The following is a 23,239-nucleotide window of genomic DNA, read 5'->3' on the forward strand; positions in this document are numbered from 1 at the left end:
TCATTCACCTCATGGTCACGAGGGCTTAAAAGAGGAATCAGACAGACCTATGCCATCCTCATAAAGGGCATATTTACAATTTCTAATTCTAAAAGAAATGCTATTTATTTACACACATATTATCCCAATCTTGTGTTTAAAACATTTAAAATTATAAACAAAATCATAATGAACAAGTGAAGGACACTATGCCGCATCCTGGCTGCATAGAGATTCAAGTCCCTCTCCTGGGGGCTGCAGAAGAACTAGGGAGACATGACTTGCATATCTAAAAGGCATAGAAATGGAACATGAATAGGAAAGCCAGCCTCACCCTACTGGTGAGAAAACCTTTCCCGAACCAGAAAAGTTTCAAGACAGACTTTAACAAAGACAGGGTCATGACTCAGCAGGCAAGGGCTTAGGCAATGTTTTATTTCCATAATGAATTAATCTCCAAAAAGGACATTTTTCACACTGGTAAATACAGTTTAAATGTCTCAAGAACTTTGTCTCATCACCCAAACAAGACTACCAGTTCCGTAAAGCATGGAATACGATCCTTATTTTACATTCATTTTAGTATATACCTCACAGAGGTAGCACAGACCTCTGAGCATTTACCAACAAGATTAAAAAATAGCTAGACATCTAAATTCTAGGCTAGGTCCACAGCCTCAGGGCCACTCAATACATTCGGTTATAGGAATAACCCAAACTTCCAACAGGGTTTGTGGAAGCCATCACAGGGCGGGACTAGATCTCCCAGGGGCAAAGTGAATGAAAGCCAATGTTCATTTTGTCCCCCACCCTAGTGAACTTAAGAGCCTGACCCAGCCTGGTTCCTACTGGTTTGAACCTAATGGGTTGAGACTCCAGAAGGATAAGAATGTCTGAGAATCTTCTGCAGCCCCCCACACTGCCAAGTCCCATAACAGACCTCTCCTTGAAATCCTATTCACAGCAGAGACGTGGTCAGCACACACAGAGGGAGTGAGGCTGGGAATCCCAAGTTCTGACTCCTCGACTGCCAATGTTATGTTTCACACAACAGGTGAGTAAGGAATACAGTGAGCTTTTTAATTCAATCATTTGCAAATTAATAAGGAAGTAATATACCAACATAATATTTTGCTGTACAAGATGACAATCTTAAAAAGAATTTGTACATGTATCATGTGGAACATTTTTATTCCTAATTTATATTTTGAAAGATATCTGACAATGTACAAAGAATACCCAGTTCTAGGTGATGACTGTTTTGTGTAATCATTTATTTACAAAATTTCACCACATAATAGGAACTACCTTTAAAAAAAAATCAGCATTGGTCCTATAAAGGCCATTAGGATAAATTCTTAAGCCTACAAAAGACGCCTTAGTACTACTGCTCCCAGGCTCAATATCATTAACTAAAATCTGACTCCAACGCCCAGGTGTAGTTTCTAGTTCCAATTCTACAGTCATCCAAAAGCACATCTAACTAGATTGACAAGGGACAGTAGAGGACCCAAGCAGTCCTATCAACCTCTATAAGAGGTGTACATAAGCCTACTGCTCATACCCTTCTAGCCATACCACCCTTTATTTATAATGGGACACCAGGTCATCCCATTATGCTAAAACATGGTTGCTCTGGGAAAAAACAAGGCTTTCTCTAGACCAGCTGGACTGGCCAGGAGGGAGAGTAAAAAGTGGCTGTCGCTAGTGAAAAATGGTTTCATTTCTTCGAACTTTTTCCTTTTCCTTTTCTGGGCTCCTTATCTTTTTCTGGTTTTGAAGGCTTTGAAGGTTTTGTCTTTTTCTGTTAGGGGGAGGGAGAAGATAACAAAATAGTTAATAGCTGTGTTTATGAGTAAATGAAATAAGTTCATCTCTACAACAAATCTAATCTTTACCTGCAACTTAATTAAAGAAGGGAGGCTGCAAACATCAAGATCTTGAACTACTGTGACCCATGAAGCGCTTACTTTCAAGCGACAACTGTGCTACTTAAAGCCTTTAAAAGCTGGCAGTAAAAACTGAGAGGGTATTTAGAATTTAGAACTAAGATCTGTTCCCCATGTAAGGCAGTTTCTTGGATTTAGAACAGAGGTATACTTAGAAAAGACAAAATAAGCAAGAGATAATTGACAAATAGGGTAATGTTTAGATGAAGAATTTCCTCTTCTTTCAGTTTCAGATTGGAGGTGTAAACACAGTCATTTTGTGAAAGCAGAAGAGAGGGAGAGAGGGAGACCACCCCTTAGGGTCTACATGAGCCACAGTGAAGAAGGCCACTATTCCCACTCCTGCATATAGAAAACAGAAACGAAGGGCAAGCAGCACCCACACCCAGCAAAGGACAGAGGAGGATCGGACGAGGTTCCTTGGCTCAACCAGCTGTAAACAGCAGGCTGATACCACAGTTGGCTTTCATCTTTCCCATCAAAAGACAAGAATGTTTTGCTCTGAGAAGCTTCTACAAAGCAGTTTAGTGGCTATAGCAAAACATACACAACAGAAGAAACTGTTTTGTTAAAAACATTTTTCTTGAAAGCATATACCAATGGCCAGATAAATAAAAATGGTACTTCTTCTAACAGAACATATGGCCGTCAAAATCATGGCCTGTTTTCTTGCCGTTTGGTTCTTCGACTACTATAAGAAACTGTTTATAAAAATGAAATCTCTACCTTCTCCACCCTCAACCATGATGAACAAAAAAACTTAGAAGTATTTTCAATTTATTCTGCCACGTGCTGAAAAGGCCCTATTATTCACCAGGCAAGGAAAGATCATCTATTTTGAGGTTCTCCTGTCAGTCGCTTAAAATACTACCTTGATCATGGCATCAGTTTCTATAGCATCTTGGTCTTTCTCATCAGATTGAGAGTCATCTTCATTTAACTCTTCATTGTATTCCGAATCCAGGGATGGGCTTGTGCTGTGTCTAGATGCCTTTATAGCTTGAAGTGAATATGGAGTAAGGTGGGCTTCCTTATTGTAAGCTCTTGTGAAGGCTGCTTTCACCTACATGAAAGGAGTAGACGGAGTTTTTAAAAATCTAAGTCCCAAACAATTATTTTAAACTCTGGAAGCCTAAAGAGACCGTGAGGGCCCCCTGCAACTGTTTGCAAAGTATTTATGTATATACATGTAAATCTAAGTATGTGCATTTTTCTATGGATAAGTTCCGTATTTTTCGTAACATTCTTAACAGAGCCCATGACAAAAAAGACTGAAGGCCGGCGGGCTCACACCTCTCCATGAGAATCTTGAACCCAGGAGGTGGAGGTTGCAGTGAGCTGAGATCGCGCCATTGCACTCCAAGTTGGGTGACAGAGTGAGATTCTGTCTAAAAAAAAAAAAAGTATTTGGGAACTTTAGGCAAACAAACAAACAAAAGGTCACTTCAAGTCATCACGTTTACCTATTCAGCATTCTCCACATTTCTACAAAGTAGTAAGCAAAGTTAGTCAGTGAATCAGTAAATCAAAAAGGGGCTTGGCTGGGTGCTGTGGCTCATGCCTGTAATCCCAGCACTTCGCGAGGCCAAAGCACGCAGATCACTTAAGGCCAGGAGTTCGAGACCAGCCTGGCCAACATGGGGAAACCCTGTCTCTACTAAAAATACAAAACTTGACCATGCGTGATGGAGCACACCTGTAATCCCAGCTACTTGGGAGGCTGAGGCAGGAGAATCGCTTGAACCTGAGAGGTGGAGGTTGCAGTAAGCCGAGATCATACCACTGCCGTTCAGCCTGAGCAAAGGAATGAGACTGTCTCCAAAAAAAAAAGAAAAAGAAAAAGAAAAGAAAAAGAAAAAAAAAAGTGGGGGGAGATCATCATAAGATATAAGTTGGCCTTTAGTTTCCACAAAACACAAGATACCTTTTCCATAATAATAGTAGTTACTTCAAAATACTACGAAACTTGAAAGTCTTACCTTCAAGCTTCTAATCATAATTCCTGAATTAGTCCATGAATTCTAACAACGGATGTCTGCTGTGAGAATTTACTGATAACCATAAAGTCGGGTCAAAATTCTGGAGAGGGCAAACTAGAGAGACTGAGTCTTCTAAACGCATTCATTACGCAGGTGCAAGAGTTGGGTACTGGATGTTACATATTCATGATGTCTCACTTTAGTTTTTTTGTGCTCATTATAAGAAAAGCAGGGATATATTATTACAGGGAAGATTATCCAACTGGAATAAATGCTGAATCCACAGATTAGGTAGGCTAAGAAAATTTATACAAATCCTCAGCCAATAAACACATTTTATTTTTACGACCCATTACCACCAGAGCTCACAGCTCAACTTTTAATTCCCTAGGCTCATCCTCTCACCCTTTATAAATAATATATTTATATTTGCTCCTCAAATTTCACTTCTTGTTTTTCTACTGAGCATAAAGCAAATATAAAAATACAAATTGTAAAGTCAAGTCCAGAAGTCTACTCTTAATACTGCATTCAAATAGTATCTATGGAAAATATAGGTCATAAGAAGCAACAAGCATTTAAGGGGAAAAAGAAGTAAATCTTTTTATAAAGCATCTAAAACACCTCTGAAGGACTGTCAGTACAAACCTGGTATTAGAAAGTGATGGAGAACCAGTGAGTGACATGATTTACCTTGGGATCCAGCTTTGAAAAGGGACTAGGTTTGCCACCCCAGCTGCTAATTTCCATGATATTCTCAAAGTCTTCTTTCATCAAATAATATGTGTCCATAAGTGCAACAGCATCCTGTACCCCGTCGACTCCTTGTGAGGTCAAGGGCTGTACAAGTGCATCCCTTAGATGTGACAGATAATCCATGTTAACGGTCCTTTTGGTGGAGTAAGTTCTGAAACCACAACAAAAAAGACATAGTCAACAGCAGAGTATCAACTCAAGTCATACTGTGCATACCAGCACTGAGTTAATCAGGCAGAGTTCAATCCAATTTCAATAATGCTGAATGGAACGCCTACTACTTGACAGCCAGCTGGTGTAGTTTGGAAAGCCCAGCACCACAGCATGAGGGTAATGGGTACACATCACATGCCCAAAGGAAGTTTTCTACTTACCCACATCAGTGACTGAAAAACAAATGTGGATTCTACCCTACTCTTAAGGCCCAGGCAACAGGATGTTTCTTTATGTTCATAAATATGACTCGTTCCAAGTTCCAAAATATTAAAAGCATCAGTAGAAGGCAATGAAATTCCCTATCTCAAGTGTGTGAATGTGTATAACACCTTTTGGTCTCTGATTATAACATACAAAATCATATATGAATGTTTCCCTCACCATTTCCTAACCGCTACTCTGAAATCTTCAGTTCTAGAACTGGTTTTTCCCCAAATCTAAGAAAATTGCAGAGTGTTCCCACAAAATCAAAAAGTGATCCACACTGGCCAGAGGAAGGTTTAGGGAAACAGTCTCTGGTCTGCTGAGAACTAGAATGTTATCATAAAATGACTTTCTTTCTCTCTTAAATGTTGTCACTTCTTAAAGACAGAAAGCTACTGAACAAAATAATATTTCAAATGCCACCATCCTAAATCTTTCCAACACAGCTGCCTCTATCTTCAAACCAGGCAATTATACGCATACTTTTTTTTTTTTTTTAATTTATTTATTTTCAGACGAAGTCTTGCTCTTGTTGCCCAGACTGGAGTGCAGTGGCACAATTTCAGCTCACTGCAACCTCCACCTTCCAGGTTCAGGAGGCTCTCCTGCCTTTAGCCTCCCGAGTAGCTGGGATTACAGGCACCAGCCACCACACCCAGCTACTTTTTTTTTGTATTTTTAGTAGAGAAAGGGTTTCACCATGTTACCCAGGCTGGTCTCAAACTCCTGACAGGTGATCCGCCCGCCTCGGCCTCCCAAAGTGCTGGGATTACAGACGTTAAGCCACCGCGCCCAGTCTGTATACATATTTTAAACAAGCAACCTCAAAAGCTGTTGGTATCAGAACCAGCATCAGAAGCAGAAAGAAATGATTCTTTACAAATTATCTATGGGTCCTGCTCCTGCCTTCAAGTAACTGAATGTGTGAACCACAAGAAGCCACAGCTTTTCTCCTGATCAGAAATCTAGACTCACCCTCGCAACTATTACCTAGACAAAGAGTATTTAAAACTCTCCTATTTCAATTTCATCCATTTCCTCTACATTGTCTTCCATAATTAAGCACGCTAGAACTTAAAGGAAGTAGTGTGAGTCCCTAAACCATACTACCACCAAAAATCATGAAACCATTTCCAAAACTGTTCTCCTACAATGTTTACAGCATCATCATTTTCTAGTAGACTCACAGAAAAGTCAAAGATGCCATTTAGTGTACCTAAACCAAGTGTTCTTAACCTCAGGAATCTAATTCCCGTAAAAGTGTTTTCTTTGTGGATCTGTGCATTGTCGGGGGCATAAAAATCAAAGCATTCAGATTCTCAAAAGCACCTATGACCCCAAAAAGGTTACGAACCAATAATAAGATCACACTTGCATTTTTTAAAGAAGAGAAACAGACCTACAAAAAAGTTCAGTGACTTGATCTGGGTTAAAAAGTAGGGAGGTCTTAATTTACTTTAAAAATTGTGAATTCACTATAATGCAGAGATCGCATTACTGCATTCCAGCCTGGGTGACAGAGTGTGACCCTGTCTCAAAAAAGAAGAAGAGGCCGGGCGCGGTGGCTCAAGCCTGTAATCCCAGCACTTTGGGAGGCCAAGACGGGCGGATCACGAGGTCAAGAGATCGAGACCATCCTGGCTAACACGGTGAAACCCCGTCTCTACTAAAAAATACAAAAAACTACCCGGGCGATGTGGCGGGCGCCTGTAGTCCCAGCTACTCGGGAGGCTGAGGCAGGAGAATGGCATAGACCCAGGAGGCGGAGCTTGCAGTGAGCTGAGATCCGGCCATTGCACTCCAGCCTGGGCGACAGAGCAAGACTCCGTCTCAAAAAAAAAAAAAAAAAAGAAGAATCCATAATATTTATGTGTATGCACATTTTCCAAGTTTCTAAAGTTCAACAAAATTGTACCAAATGCAAGTATTTTTGAACTTCCTTAAACTTTTCCAAGCACATTCGTTTTCAGTGATGTGAGCAGCCTCCTCCTATTGCATGCTAAACTGTTATTTCCAATCCCACATGACTAGGTCAGTTTACTACTAGAGAAAATTGGTAAAAAACAGTTTGTTTCTTTAAATAGTTCAATTATTTTCCGATTAATTATTCTGAAGCTGGGAAGCTATTCCCACTAGTGAGAGGCATAATAACAATAACAGTGCCATCTCAGACTTATGCAGTCTTTAAAATTTTAAATTATGACATCTACCATTTTATTCTCCAAAGTATCCTTTTAAGTGGTAAAACAAGTGTTATACTGATTATAGATGATAACACTCAGGCCCGTAAAATATAAGGAACTTATCTAGGATCATTCATCTAGTTAGCAATAAAATAAAAACTAAAACACAAATCTTTTGACTCACATGATTGTTACTGGATAAAGGCCAAATACATCAAAATCGATAAAATACCCGAAACAGAGTAATCCCACCTACCTGAGACTCATATGCAAGGCCAGGTCCTGAACAATACGATCGTGTTTGCCTGTAGACGAGTGCTTCCCCAGCCAGCTCGGGAAGGTGGGAAACTGGGTCATGAACCCTCTCATCAACTCTCCAGGAAGAACACTGGCATAAATGGCCTGAAAAAAATCAATTGCAGTCCAGAATTTATGTTCAGTACAAAGTTACTTCTTTAACAGTTACTGGCTTCCAAACAGTCTATGGAAGATAAAGCAACACTGTCCCAAATACCTACCTACAGGCCAGTCAGATGCTTTCTCTAACTCTGATCTGTTGGTACGGGAAACTTCTCCCAGAGAAAACAACAGACTGTGGTACACACCTTGATCCGACGTGTTATGGCTCACAGGTAGATCATCTCGCCAACTCAGCCTCCTCAAGCAACTAATCTCAACATACCAGTTACCTCACAACATCACGGCAAATAATTACTTAAGAGGGATATGATGGTTTTTAACATAAATGATTGACAGCATAGGTAGATTAAAGCATAGAAAGACTAATGATTAGAGTCCATTAAACTGGCACTTGAGAAAATTTTTTTAAAAATGTATCCTTAGATGTCTTCTATGTCCAGCGTTTTCACTTTCTTAAAGACTGGAATTATAGTCTACATAAATTTTGTATACTGCTTATTCTAGTAATTCCCTCACAAGCACTTTTTCCTATTAGACAATCTTTGCAAATAGTTTTAAAGGCTATAATTACTTCCTTAAGAGGATTCATCATCATCATTCTCCCGCTGCTAGACCTGGAGATTTTCTCTAACTTTTTGTTATGAGAACACTTTTGGAAGTATTTTTGTACATTGAGGTATTCCTGTGTTAAAACATTATGCCTTTGAGGTACAATTATTAAGTAAACAAAACTAAACACACAAAATATAAAAGAAAAGATTCTGGGCCAGGTGCAGTGGCTCATGCCGTAACCCCAGCACTTTGGGAGATGGGCAGACAACTTGTGCCCAGGAGTTCAAGACCAGCCCAGCCAACATGGTGAAACCCCGCCTCTACAAAAATACAAAAATTAGCTGGCATGGTGGCACACACCTATAGTCCCAGCTACTTGCAGGGCTGAGGCGGGAGGATCGTCTGAGCCCAGGAGGTCAAGGCTGCAGTGAGCCATGATCACACCACTGCACTGCAGTCTGGGTGACAGAGTGAGACCTTGTCTCAAAAATAAAAATAAAAAGTTCTGTGTCTCCAGAATGAAATTTTGTTTCTTGTTTTCAAGCAATGTGTGGGTAGAATCAAGAGAAGCATTAGGCCTTCTGGAAGTGCCTTGCTTATTTTATTACTCAGGCCAATAATCCTGTATAACTATACAAAAGTCAAAAAGAACAAATAACTCTCTTAATTACAAATGTCTACCAAATTCTGTTTTGAGTTAAAGATCTCAACCTAAATATAGTACCCAATATAAAACTGCTTTTTTAGCAAGGAAGACGAAAATCTGAATGAATGCATCAGAGACACGGCTGCTGGCCTGCCCTAGCTGCACTGCTTCTAGGAGCCGCTACTCAGTGACCACCTGAGAGAGCCAAGAATGACCAAAAATAAAAAAACAAGGATTCTTAAGTTAAAACACAGCAAATGAAACTTTTGATTCACATCTTACAACCAAAATCTAACATTCCTATTTCTATGTATCCATTTACATTTAAAAATTTTTGAAATATAGATAAATAAGGCCAGATTGGGCTGAGCGCAGTGGCTCATGCCTGTAATCCCAGCACTTTGGGAGGCTGAGGCGGGCGGATCACGAGGTCAGGAGATCGAGACCATCCTGGCTAACACGGTGAAACCCCGTCGATACCAAAAATACAAAAAATTAGCTGGGCGTGGTGGCGGGCGCCTGTAGTCCCAGCTCCTCAGGAGGCTGACGCACGAGAATGGCATGAACCCACGAGGTGGAGCTTGTAGTGAGCCGAGATCGCACGCCTGCACTCCAGCCTGGGCAACAGAGCGAGACTCTGTCTCAAAAAAAGAAAAAGAAAAAGAAAGAAAGAAAGAAAAAAGAAACATAAGGCCAGGTTAAGAAACAGACAAGAGTTACCACAGAGTACTATAATCTGTAACAGACTGTATTTTTGCCACAAGAGCCATAACATTTATCTAGTATTTAAAATAACTACAGGATGGCCGGGCGCGGTGGCTCAAGCCTGTAATCCCAGCACTTTGGGAGGCCGAGACGGGTGGATCGCGAGGTCAGGAGATCGAGACCATCCTGGCTAACACGGCGAAACCCCGTCTCTACTAAAAAATACAAAAAACTAGCCGGGCGAGTTGGCGGGTGCCTGTAGTCCCAGCTACTTGGGAGGCTGAGGCAGGAGAATGGCGTAAACCCGGGAGGCGGAGCTTGCAGTGAGCTGAGATCCGGCCACTGCACTCCAGCCTGGGCGACAGAGCGAGACTCCGTCTCAAAAAAAAAAAAAAAAAAAAAAAAAAAAAAAAAAATAACTACAGGATTAGCTGGGTATGGTGGCAGGCATCTGCAGTCCCAGCTATTCAGGAGGCTGAGGAAGGAGAATCTCCTGAACCCAGGAGGCAGAGCTTGCAGTGAGCCAAGATCGCACCACTGCACTCCAGCCTGGGCGACAGAGCAAGACTCGATCTCAAAAATAAAGTAAACAAAATAAAATAAAATAAGTACAGGAGCTAAAAGCTATTTAGTTCTCTTTTCAGTAAAGCAGAGTCTGCACTTTAGGGAGAGCTCTCTGCTCACCTGCGTAGGCAGAAGACTCCAGTTTTGCTTACTCCGGATCTGGCTGTCCACTAAGTCACCATCACATATGCTGTCTGCTGCTCTGCTTAAAAGCATCAAGTGCTTTTTCATGTCACCCCTGCAGGGAAGAATCAGTCTGGATTATCTCACTCTCCACACCCCAGGTCCCTCCTTCACGGTGCTGGGAGGATATTAACCATGCCTCTCACCAGCTCTGGACACTCACCCTGCTGCTACAGGCTTCACATGTATGTAATTTTCCTGGACAAAGAGGGGTGCTATTAAATAATCATGAAAAAAGAGATCTGACTTGTCCATAAGTGACATGTGAGCAGTCTCCTCTCCAGCTGCAAACACTTTCCGGGCAACATCAAATGGGCCCTGAAAAAAAAGAGGGACACACCTATTAGAATGGCCAAAATTCAAAACATTAACATCACCAAATGCTAACGAGGATACGGAACAAAAGGAACTCCATTCATTGCTGGTGGGAATGCAAAACTGTACCGTTTGGTAGTTTCTTACAAAATTAAACATACTCTTACCATACGATCCAGCAACCACGCTTCTTGGTATTCACCCAAGTGAATTAAAAACTACATTCACACAAAAACCTGCACATGGATGTTTATGAGCAGTTTTATTTATAATTACCAAAAGCTGGGAGCAACCAAGATGTCCTTTTAGTAGGTGAATAAACAATTTAACTGTGGTACATTCACACAATGTAATATTATTCAACAATAAAAAGAAGTGAGCTATCAAGCCATGAGAAGACATGGGGGGGCTGGGCATGGTGGCTCACCCCTGTAATCCCAGCACTTTGGGAGGCTGAGGTGGGCAGATCACTTGAGGTCAGGAGTTCGAGACCAGCCTGGCCAACATAGTAAAACCTCGTCTCTACTAAAAATAAAAAATTGGCCAGGTGTGGTAGCAGGTACCTGTACAAATCCCAGCTACTCAGGAGCCTGAGATAAGAGAATCACATGAACCCCGGAGGCGGAGGCTACAGTGAGCCAAGATCACACCATTGTACTCCAGCCTGGGTGACAAAGAAAGACTCTGACTCAAAAAAAAAAAAAAAAAGTCATGGAAGAACCTTCTATGCTACTACTGAGTGGAAGAAGCCAATTGGAAAAGTCCACATACTACATGATTCCAACTATACCACATTCTGGAAAAGGCAAAACTATAAACACAGTAAAAGGATCAGTGGTTGCCAGGGGTTGTAGGGAGGAGAGAAGAAAGGAAGAATGAACAGGTAGAGCACAGAGAATTTTCAGAACAGTGAAACTATTCTGTATGATACTATAATGATGAATACATGTCATTATACATTTGTCAAAACCATACAATGTACACCACCAAGAGGGAATGCTAATGTAAACTATGGACTCTGGGTGATAATGAGGTATCACTGTAGGTTCATCGATTATAACAGATATACCACTGTGGTAGGGGATGCTGGCAGTGGGAGAGGCTGTGCGTGTGAGGGGGACATCAAGTATATGAGAACTCTCTGTACCTTCCACTCAATTTTGAATCCATAAGCCGGGTGTGGATCACCATGTTGGCCAGGCTGGTCTCAAACTCCTGAGCCTAAACTGCTCTAAAAAATAAAGCATATAGGCCAGACATGGTGGCTCACACCTGTAATCCCGGCACCTTGGGGGCCACAGCAGGAGGATCGCTTGAGGCCAGGAATTCAAGACCAGTCGGGGAAACACAGAGAGACCTTGTCTCTACCAAAAATTTTGAAAATTTAAATAAACAAGAAAGTGTATTAACTTTTTTAGAACCTGCTTAATCATTGCTCTAACTATAAATTCTGATTAGCAACTAGGTAAAATACAACACAGAGGTAACTGACACATACCTCTAGTTTCAGAGAGGTCATTACACTAAACCATTTGACATGGATTATTCTGAACAGTGCAAAAACACTCCAAACATGAAAGTCAAACATAAGGAACTCTGGAAAAGCCATTTTATAATTGCTGAAGCATGAGTATAATTTAAAATTTATCCCTTTCTCAAAATTTATAATAGACACTGACAATCTTTGAGAAAAAATTCATTTGAATTAGAAACACTTTTAGCAGCTGTCTGTACTTCTTACTATATATCCCTGGATTCCACAGGCATATCAAGGAACTATAATAACTATTTCTATCAAGCTACCTACCGAACAAGAAGTGTTTTGACTTAAGAAAGTAACTAAGACATGGAAATTTATTTTACCATTTTGATATCCTTTTTGGCTCTGAGAGAATCAGCTTTGGCCTGGTCATAGGTTAATGCTTTACTTCGTGCACACCACATACTCAGATTATGTAAAACCTAAAAGAATCACAAATAAGACAACGTCAAGATAGGAAAATCCTGTTGCTCCCCACCCTTACAAGATTGAAAGCATTACCTAAAAATAATCAACTGTTACATAATATATATTTAATTTACCTGTCTGATATCTTGATTGGCTCCCAAAATTATTTCATTCATTGCTGGAGGGGGAATCTTTAAACCTTCTTTAAATGCAATAGACATCATAGCACCCTGAAATTGACAAGGGAGGAGTCCTCAATGATTTTAACTCATATAATCAGATATTTTAAAAATATTTATCAGGTACTTTTAAAAATTGGCCCTTAAATAAATAGGCTAGTATGATGGGAAAAAAATTTCAATCATCATACCTTAATCTGTTCAACCCGAGGTCTTTGAAAACGAAGATCAAAACAATAATGAACCAGAGAGCGAATCTTGGGATGATTTCTATCATTGCACATACAAATAATGGGAATTTTAGTATGTTTTATCAGGCCAATTAATTCCTGAAAGGCAAGTTTGCAACACAAGAATAATTATTTTTAAAATGACAAATACCACACAAGGTAATTTAGGTTCTAAAAATCTCCTCAGCAACATGCCTTGACTGCCATGAGAGAATGACAATGTTTTAAAAATCTAAATTATCAATAGTGAAACTGCAAACATACAGCACTTGAATTACCTGAATTCCTCCCCTATCCTCATTGCCTGCCATGCCATCTACTTCATCCATGATGAGAGCATGTTTCGTGCTTACTGAAGAGGCTGCTCCATCTGACCCAGGTTGAGGAGCAATGGGATGAGACAAAAACAAAATAACAATTGCTCAAAAACTGCTGCTCTGTAGAAAATTATGTAACAGATATTAAACTTCAAAAGCTACAAGAATATGCAGCACCGGGCTACAGTGTTGCTAAAGAAAAAAAAAGAATATGCAGCAAAGAGAAACTCTTCCTGCCACCCCTTCCCCTGCAGACCCCAATTCCCTTCCCAGAGACAAACAACAGTCTCTTACGTGTCCTTTAAAAGATATTCTACACATATGTGCATAAAAATATACAACTGAGTTTTTTGTTTTGTTTTGTTTTTTGAGATGGAGTTCCACTCGTTGCCCAAGCTGGAGTGCAATGGCGTGATATTGGCTCACTGCAACCTCCGCCTCCAGGGTTCAAGCGATTCTCTTGCCTCAGCCTCCCGAGTAGCTGAGATTACAGGCGCACGCCAACACACCCGGCTAATTTCTGTATTTTTAGTAGAGACATGGTTTTCACCATGTTGACCAGGCTGATCTTGAACTCCTGACCTCAGGTGATCCGTCCGCCTCAGCCTCCCAAAGTGCTGGTATTACAGGTGTGAACCAACATGCCCGGCTAGTTTTGTCATTTTATGTATTTTGGTGATTCATTCTTTGAAGATATAGAACACTTCATTTGAATAAAGATATAGAACACTTCATTTTTTAAGGCAATTTAATATTCCATCCTACACTTGTATCACACTTTACTTAATCACCATTAATGAAATATATAGGATGCTTCCAAGCTTTTTTCTATGATGTCGTACTAAATGACTATCCTTATCTATATGGCATATGTATGCCAGTTTGCACATATATAAGTAAAATAATAGCTAAATTCCAGCAATTGGAATTTCTGGCCTAACGGGTATGTGTAATTTGAGAAATATTGCCAGACTGCTCTCCAGAGTAGTACCAATCCACCCTCCCAACAGCCATGTCTAAGAGTGACATTTCCTGAGCAAATTCTTTTGAACAACGTGAAGGCACCAAAAATTCAGGTGACAAAACAACACACCATAGATGACGACTCTAAACAGGCACTGTGCGGTCCTTAACCTGAGCATCTTATTTTCCATGAACTTTGGCATACAGGACCACTAGCTACAACCTGAAACACAGTGGGCATTTGCACACTGTCTTCTCTTCTACTACCTTTGCCTGCAATGACCTCTTCCACCTCCAAATGGTTTTCTTTCTCATTCTTTGAGGTCTTTCAAAACAATTATCACCCCTTTACTCAATGCCCCAAGCATAATTACTTCTTCATCTGCTGGCCTTATTACCTCACTGTGTATTACATACCTAATTACACACGTACACAGGGTGAGGTTAATAAGGTAATGGAGTAATAAGTCACACTGTATTACATACAGCTTTTTTATTTTCTTTCTCTCTTTACAGGATTCACCAGTGAATCCTCTACAATCACATGAAAAATGCATAAATATGTGCATGTACACATTTTTATCACATTCTCAGAAACCTCCAAGACCTACGAAAGGTCTACCCCATAAGAATGATGTCAGAGGACTTTCTTATTCTCTCGTTAGCCCCAGAATTTAGTAGGGTGTTTGGCACACAACCTGTGTTCAACACTGGTTACTGAACATTGAAATGAACATATTTTTCTTATATAACAACAACAGCAGTTCAAAAAGCCACATACTTGAATAAAAGCCTTTGATGCTGGTATTGTTCAGTGACTCAGCAACAATCGCCTTCAAACTGCTCTTACTCCGGGTGTCACTTGCATTCAGTTCCACGTAGCTGTATCCCAATTCCTAATCAAAATATTGGAAACCACTGATGGCACAATACGAATTAACTCCACCACCCCCGCCAAGAAAGGCCAGTTAAGAAAGACAGAAGGTACAAACATCACATAAAAAACCATAGGTAAAAATATGAAGTATGATACTAACAGACAATGAGATTAACTATACTATGCCTTACAATATTAGACATTTTTAGAATATCATATACATACATATAACATACACATATAAATACTAATAAATTTGGTCTCAAAACTTCAGCTGACAAATCACTAATCTGGAAGAGTATATTCAAACAAGCAATTTTACTAAATTTACTTCTAAAAGTCCTAAAAAAAGAATTAAATATAATAATCCCAACAATAATATCAGACACAGAATTAATCTATTATAAGATACCGGCCAGGTGTGTTGGCTCACACCTGCAATCCCAGCACTTTTGGGAGGCCAAAGTGGATGGATCACTTGTTGTCAGGAGTTTGAGACCAGCCTGGCCAACATGGTGAAACCCCATCTCGACTACAAATACAAAACATTAGCTGGGTGTGGTGGCGCGTGCCTGTAGTCTCAGCTACTTGGGAGGCTGAGGCACGAGAATCAGTTGAACCTGGGAGGCAGAAGTTACACCGAACCGAGATCGTGCCACTGCACTCCAGCCTGGGCGGCAGAGTAAAACTGTGTCCCAAAACAAAAAAATAAAATAAGATACCAAAAAGTAATCCTAAGATAATTTATAAAGTTAAATCATTCTTTGTCATGACGCTATCCCAATAAACAATTTTCCTCTGAAATCAGGAAAATTCAAGTTATTCTGATTCATTTTCCAAAACTGATCAGCTTATGCCTTAATTTGTAAAAAATATGATAATAATAAAGGGAGAAAAAGAGTTGTGTTCACAACTGTAGGGACTAGGGAAAAAATACTGTTTTGCTTTTTCATTAATGTTTATAAATACAGTGAAAACAGATAAATTTTTATTTAAATTTTATGCAGATGCATACAACAAATACCAAAACAAACCACAAGCTTATGCAGCAGAGGATTGAGAAATCCAGCAATAAATTTCTAATCTGGTATTTCATCATTCTGATACCAACACATGAACTCTGATTTGCTCTAGCACCTAAGCAAGTCAAGTTCTCCTGTTGTCTACAGGGATTCAGCAGCAATAGAGACAACAGGAACAAAGGCAGGACCACACAGTGCTGAAGAGTAGAACCCTGAGTCGCGCCACCTGGGTGAAAACTGGGCCTCTACCCTCCTCCCTAAGCCTATTTCATTTCACATGTGTGGATGATGACAGTACAGAAAATTATTCAGTACATAGAATTATTCAAGGGCATTAAGATATTTGCAACTTTCAGAGTCTAGAATACATGTTTTTGTTATCTATAATACACCCACGTGCTTAGCACGCTGCCTCGCTCATAGGTAAGTATTGCCTATTACTTTAATTACCAATATTTTAAAAGGATTAAAATTACAAACATCACCAGAACCAAAACAGGTTCTAAAGGTTTTATTTTAGAAAAATAAACACAGATTATATATAGACACCACACACACACACACACACACACACACGGGCACACATGTGGGTACACACTTTTATCTCCTAGCCATGACCACTCGAGGTTATCTGTCCAACCACACTGCGACAAAGCACCCACCTGACACACCAGGGAAGCTGTGGTGGTTTTGCCAACACCAGGAGGGCCTGACAGCAATGCTGCTTTAAAACTAGAGCCATCATCTTTGCCGGAAAATTTACCAAACTTTGCTGCTAGGAAAAAAGAAGTTCCAGAGGGTTAACCTATATCATCTAACAGAAATTCAGGCATGGCAGGGATAGTTGTGTCTAAACTTCGCATAGACAGCCATCCTCCAGTTTAGTTCTAAATTTGCAGAATATTTTCTACAAAACATAAACAAGTTTCCAGAGTATTCAGTGAAATTCTACTTCCTAGCTCACTCCCACCCAAAATAAAAAACTAAAACTAACTCACTTTAAAACTCTTGATTTGAAAGAATAATTGTACGAGTTTCCTCTCCTGTGAACGCACAGGCCATGAAGCACGCTGCCGGGGCTCGATCCCGACCCCATCCATCCTCATGCCACCTCTCACCAGCCATGGGTACTTTAAAAGTGACTTAGCCCCTCTGTGACTGCCTCCTCCTTTGTTAGACAAGGAGAACAACAGTAAAGTTGCTACTAAGGATGTTGTGAAGACGGAATGGCTGAGCACAGAGCCATGCATGCTTCACTAAATGTTAACAAGCATAGTAGCTACATGGTCACAAGAAAAAAAATGACTTGAAGATGCTGTGTCTGCAACTATCTTGTGCCCCTCAACACTAGACTAGCACTCTTCCTCCCCTCACCACGTGAGCACCTGGCACATACATCAGGCTCAACTCATACTCAATAACTGACAGACACAATGGTTTTAAACCTACTGCCAGCAGGCATGGAGACAGGGACTACAGTTCACCTGAAGCTTTAAAACAGTCTTTTCGGCCAGGCGCGGTGGCTCATGCCTACAATCTCAGCATTTGGGGAGGCAGAGGCGGGTGGATCACAAGGTCAGGGGTTCGAGACCAGCCTGGCCAGCATGGTGAAACCCCATCTCTACTAAAAATACAAAAAATTAGCTGGACATGGTGGTGTGTACCTGTAGCCCCAGCTATTCAGCCTCCTGAACCCAAGAGGCAGAGGTTGCAGTGAGCCTAGATCACGCCACTGCACTCCAGCCTGGGCAATAGAGCGAGACTGCCTCAAAAAAAAAAAAAAAAGTCTTCTCTGGGCACATGAAATGCCTGTCTCTCTTTTAAGGGAGATTTTATGAAGTTTCAGAATGAAAAAATGATTTAACTTAAATTGAGTCCTATATCATTACACTATATTATCTGTTTAAACAAACAGGCATCATCAGCAATGGTGATCGACATCTAGTCATCACTGGTCTATGCTGAAAACACTACTAAAACATTTGTGATCTCAAACCTCCGTTTAAGAAATACTGTGGACATTAAATACATACTGGAGCTTTTCACTCTCCACAACAAATACATCACAAACAAGGACAGAAACTACAGAAGCACAGGCCTATCAGGCCTGCCAGAGCAAATTGTGCTTGCTACTGGGAGTTTAGGCTGACTGCCCTGCACGCATGCCTCCGTTATTTATTCACACCTTTCTTCCTAGTGCCCTTGCCACTCAGGGTCTTGCTGTCACATGGCTTCAGACCTTGGGACACATACTCTTTCCTACCCAACACTCACCCCTCCCTCCCTTCGCCTAGCTACCTCCTACTTTGTTTCCAAGTCTTGGCTTAGCCATCCCTTCCTCCAGGACAGGAGCACACACACCCAGGCCCTGACCACACATCTTCATCCTCACAGCACCCTGGACTTACCCCTCTAGCAGTACTTGGCACAATACATTTTAATTGCTAGTTCAGATATGCCTCCCCCACTGCCTGTGAGCTCCTGAGAGGGACTATCTTGTTCACAACACCACCAGCAGGGTCTAGTACTGCACCTGGGTTCAGATCAAGCTCTTAGTAAATGCTTGCTGACAGATGAATGAACCGTTAGATTTTCTCATACATGTGCCACTGAGCAATCACATGTTGATATACACACACACAAAAACGAGTGAGGTTGTAAAATCACCGTGTTTTTTATCTTCAGAAGAACTCTTGTGCCAGTTTCGGAGCCAGCGTAGGAGTTTGTTGGCACAGCTCTGGTCACCTTGCTGTCCAATTATGGTCTTAAGAGAGGTTGGCTTATATTTATCCACCCAGAGCAAATTTTCCACTTTGTTTTCACTGCTGTCATCAGCCAAATTCCTAGCCTTGCTGTCACCACTTGTTTCCTCGGCCACCTGCTCCTTGAAATCCAGGCCTCTCCAAAACACATCTGTTTCCTTTTTTATTGTCTTTGCCAAACTGTCCCTTTTGGAAGTCGGCTTGCTCTTTTTAGATTCCGATTCCTTTTTAGATGGACTAATTTTTCTTTTGCCTTGGACCTTTTTTTGGGGTGTTCTCTCCAGTTTGGACTCTTTCTTCATCTTAAAAAGCAGAAAAGTGAGGAAAGAAGAAACCTGATGAAACATACAGAATTTCTATCCTGCTAAACATACTACAGAGAGCAATCAGAGATATCCAAGTGGGCTATTCAACCTGGGCTGGTCTTGTCACGACAGACTTTCCTGTTTGTGGAAATCACCACCTTCTAAACTATAAAAATTAACAAACACACCAGAAACCACCAAACGCAATTTCTAAAAGTGAGAACATGTTGGTTTTTAAAAGTAATAAGTACTCCAATTTTAGTTTGAAAAAAACAAGGTATAGTGTTGAGACTTTTGTTTCAAAGTTTCCTAATTAAAAGTTAATACCTCCACAAAAACTTGTACACAAATGTTGTTCACAACCATATTATAGCTAAAAGATGGAAACAATCCAAATGTCCATCAACTGAAAAAGAAACAAAATAGGGTGTCTCCACACCATGAAATATTATTTACCCATAACAGGGAGTGAAGTACTGATACACGCTACAACCCAGGTCAACCTTTAAACCGCTATGCTAATTGAAAGAAGCCAGACACAAAATGCCATATTTTCTAATGTCTCCATTTACACATGAAATGTCCAGAATAGGAAAATCCATAGAGACAAAGCAGAGCCGTGATTGCCAGGGGGTGGATAGAATGAGTGGCTGCTAATGGGTGCAGGGTTTCTTTTTGGTGTGATGAAAATGTTCTGGAATTACACAGTGCTGATGGTTGCATACTCTGTTAATATACTAAAAACCACTGATTTGTATGCTTTGTAAGGGTGGATTTTATAGTATGTAATATCTCAATTTTAAAAAAAATTATTGCCTCTGTAGCAGCGGATGCTAAAATTAGTGGATGAATGTTTAAGAACAAGCAGTATATAAGCATAGTTTTAAAGTACCTCCCTCTCCTGCCAAGATAGTTATCAATTACAAAGGAAAAAATAGTCAGTTTGCTAGCGAAGAAACCCAGCACTAGTTTCAGTGGGATGCTGAATCATCTTAACCAAATAATCAAGGTTATCCTCACTAAAAATAAGACATATTGACATCCTGTACCTATGAAAGGATGCACTGAGGACACAAGATCACATCTATGGTGTTCTTAGAAAGAAAGGCATAACCTCAATCTAATCATGAGAAAACATCACAGATCCAAACTGAGACACATTCCACAAAACTGACCAGTACTCATTTTAAAAGTGTCAAGGTTGTAAGAAGACAAGGAAAGACTGAAGAAATGTCATCGACTGGAGAAGACTAAGAAGACACAACTAAATGCAGTGTGGGGCCCTGGAACAGAAGAAGAACTACAGGGGAAAATGTAAGGTTCGAATTAAAAATATGTAGAGAGTAGTTAACAATATGGCATCGATGTTAATTTCCTGGTTTTTATAACTATGCTATGGTTATGTAATCGAAATCATTCCCTAGATTTCTCTAACCAGAATAACCTTAGTGGACTATCTTGCCATTTAGGTGACAGAGCTAGGGACATTAAAATCTTGGAATGCTGGCAATCCTGTGTCCTGTGTGTAAAAAAGGATGGTCTACAGTGGGAATGAATGAGGCTAACTAGGAGAAACTGAGAGACGAAACTGAAGGAGTCCTCAAAGCTTTGTAGTCTGTGGATCCAGTAGTTCCTAGACCAGATCCTCCCTGCCCATAGTTTAGTTATGTGAGCCAACATTTTTCCTTTTGCAAAAGCTAATACAGGCTAGGTGTCTGCACAACTTAAAAAATCCTAATACAGTTCTAATTGAAAACAAATTTATCATGCTGATACCTATTAACATATCCTTTAAGGAACTCTTAAACAATAACCTTTGCATAAAGTCAACGTGAGAATACGGCTGGGCACAGTGGCTCACACCTATAATCCCAGCACTTTGGGAGGCTGAGGTGGGAAAATCACTTGAGGTCAGGAGTTCAAAACCAGCCTGGCCAATATGGTGAAACTCCGTCTCTATTAAAAATATAAAAATAAGTGGGCGTGGTAGCAGGTCCCAGCTACTCAGGAGGCTGAGGCAGGAGAATCGCTTGAACCCAGGAGGCAGAAGTTGCGGTGAACCGAGATCACACCACTGCACTCCAACCTGAGGGACAGAGCTAGACTCTGTCTCAAAAAATTAAAAACTAGTAATAATAATAATAATAGGAAAATAAGGAAAGTTTGATAATTAGATATGTTATATGCAATATACTGTCCTTTCTCCACTCATATTCCCTGACAAAGATAAGGAAGAACAACAAACTAGACATCTTAAAGCAGAGTCCTCCAGCTCAAAAGGAACTAAGGTGGTTCATTTGTGGTAGACAGGAATGTCAATCTTTCAGCCAACAACCCTGTATCCACCCAAGACATACGTCTATGAAATTAAAAAGTTACTATACACCAACTTAAATAAATCACATTCATTTTATACAAACCTCAGTTTCAACTGCTATTTCGTACTTGGATTTCTTGCCTGGCATAGTTCGAATCAGATTCAACAGGCCATCTTCATCAATAATTTTTGTCCCCAGGGCTGCGGCCTGTTGATGAAAAATGCAAATCATCAAAACTGCATCCTACCATGCCTTTCTGTTAAAAAAAAAAAAAAAATTCTAGGGCCTATTAGTAGGTGAAAAACCACATTTGTAAATCAGATAACACTGGAATTAAAAAAGAAAAACAAAAAATAACACATTCATTGAAAAAGTAACATTGAAAAGAAAGAAAATAACAGATACATTCCCTAAGCGTGGCAGGTTGGCACAGGAAGTGGTCCATTACTACTTTTGTGGACTGCTTTACCTTTCCTCCCCTAGGAAGGGGCAATGCCACTAGAGCCTAAGACCAGCTCTTCATACCTTCTCCCATATTGAATACATATGGCAGACATTTCCCCCACCTTCTTCCCTGCTGATGGAACTCCAATGTGTCCTTCTCCAAGTGATGAATTATGACTGGTCTAAGGCAACCAGAAACATCTTGGTTCTTCCCAACCTCCCATACAGCTCTGAGTGGCCAGGTGACAGCTCTGGCCAATGAGACTTACATGAAATTCTATAAGAGGTGTTTCTGGGAGAACTCTTGTCAGGCCAGTCACAGCTCTTATGACATCTTGCCACTGTTCCCTTTTCCTACCTTGAATAAGAACTTAAATGCCTAGAGCTGCAGCTACCTTGCAACCACAAGGCAACATTCATGAGGACAAAAGCTAACACAATAAGGACAAACGGAAGAACCACATCATTGAGATGCTGAACTATCCCAGCAATACCTCCAGAATTCTTGTGGGAAAAATAAGCAGATGATTGTTTAAGCCATGGTTAATCAGGTATTCTGTTGTTTGTAGTCAAACAAAATCCTACCCAAGAGGCCGCTGATTCTTTTTCTAAAAGCACCAATTTTAAAAAAACCTAAGATGCTATATGCGGTGGCACACATAGGAATACTTCGGACTGGAAGAAAAAGAAAACTGCATTTGTTTCTATCTTCAAAAATAAAAAAAGACTTAAACTTAAATACACTAAAAAAAAAAATCAACTAATGCCTTCCATTGGAAAACCAAAATCCTGGTGTCAGAGCCAGTAACACTTCTGTGGAGAAGAAATAATGTAGGCAATAAGTTATTTTTCTATTTCTTTCCTTCATTTAACTCTGAGTAAAGGGCAAATCACATCAAGAGTGTGCCACGGCAGGCAGGAGGTGTCATGGTGTTGAGAACACAGCAGTACCCACCTTATCACTCTTGGACTGTCCACTATCACGACCCATGACAAGGTAATTTGTTTTCTTGCTGACATTTCCTGTTACTTTTCCCCCATAACGTTCAATTAGAGACTTGGCCTCATCGCGTTCAATAGACTCCAGCACGCCTGTGATTACAAATATAAGGCCTTCCAAGCAATTTTCAGCTCCCTAAAAACCAAAATGTTCAAGCAGAGAGGAAATTACATGGTAGCTTTCCAAAGAAACATTTGTCATCAAAACTGCAGGAAGTTGATTT

At 40.4% G+C, this 23,239-nt stretch overlaps 1 protein-coding gene across 2 annotated transcripts in view; it reads right to left on the reverse strand.

The window, feature by feature from the left end:
- Nucleotides 1–393: 393 nt before the first annotated feature.
- The window catches only part of RFC1 (replication factor C subunit 1), a 78,144-nt gene continuing 55,298 nt past the window's right edge, over nt 394–23,239 (reverse strand). The window contains exons 11-25 of one of the 2 annotated variants that reach the window (XM_010384428.1): nt 22,972–23,151; nt 21,675–21,779; nt 18,855–19,251; nt 16,850–16,959; nt 15,070–15,184; nt 13,287–13,378; nt 12,970–13,107; nt 12,734–12,829; nt 12,515–12,613; nt 10,500–10,654; nt 10,274–10,391; nt 7,523–7,668; nt 4,601–4,814; nt 2,800–2,991; nt 394–1,783 (exon numbers count right to left, since the gene is read on the reverse strand). In XM_010384428.1, coding sequence (XP_010382730.1) covers nt 1,700–1,783; nt 2,800–2,991; nt 4,601–4,814; nt 7,523–7,668; nt 10,274–10,391; nt 10,500–10,654; nt 12,515–12,613; nt 12,734–12,829; nt 12,970–13,107; nt 13,287–13,378; nt 15,070–15,184; nt 16,850–16,959; nt 18,855–19,251; nt 21,675–21,779; nt 22,972–23,151 — 2,241 coding nt within the window. In that variant the 3' untranslated portion in view covers nt 394–1,699. Of the gene's footprint in view, nt 1,784–2,799; nt 2,992–4,600; nt 4,815–7,522; nt 7,669–10,273; nt 10,392–10,499; nt 10,655–12,514; nt 12,614–12,733; nt 12,830–12,969; nt 13,108–13,286; nt 13,379–15,069; nt 15,185–16,849; nt 16,963–18,854; nt 19,252–21,674; nt 21,780–22,971; nt 23,152–23,239 lie in introns of both variants that reach the window. The other variant, XM_010384423.1, reaches the window with a different exon arrangement.

Source organism: Rhinopithecus roxellana, chromosome 2 (assembly GCF_007565055.1).
Source record: "Rhinopithecus roxellana isolate Shanxi Qingling chromosome 2, ASM756505v1, whole genome shotgun sequence".
NCBI lineage: Eukaryota > Metazoa > Chordata > Mammalia > Primates > Cercopithecidae > Rhinopithecus > Rhinopithecus roxellana.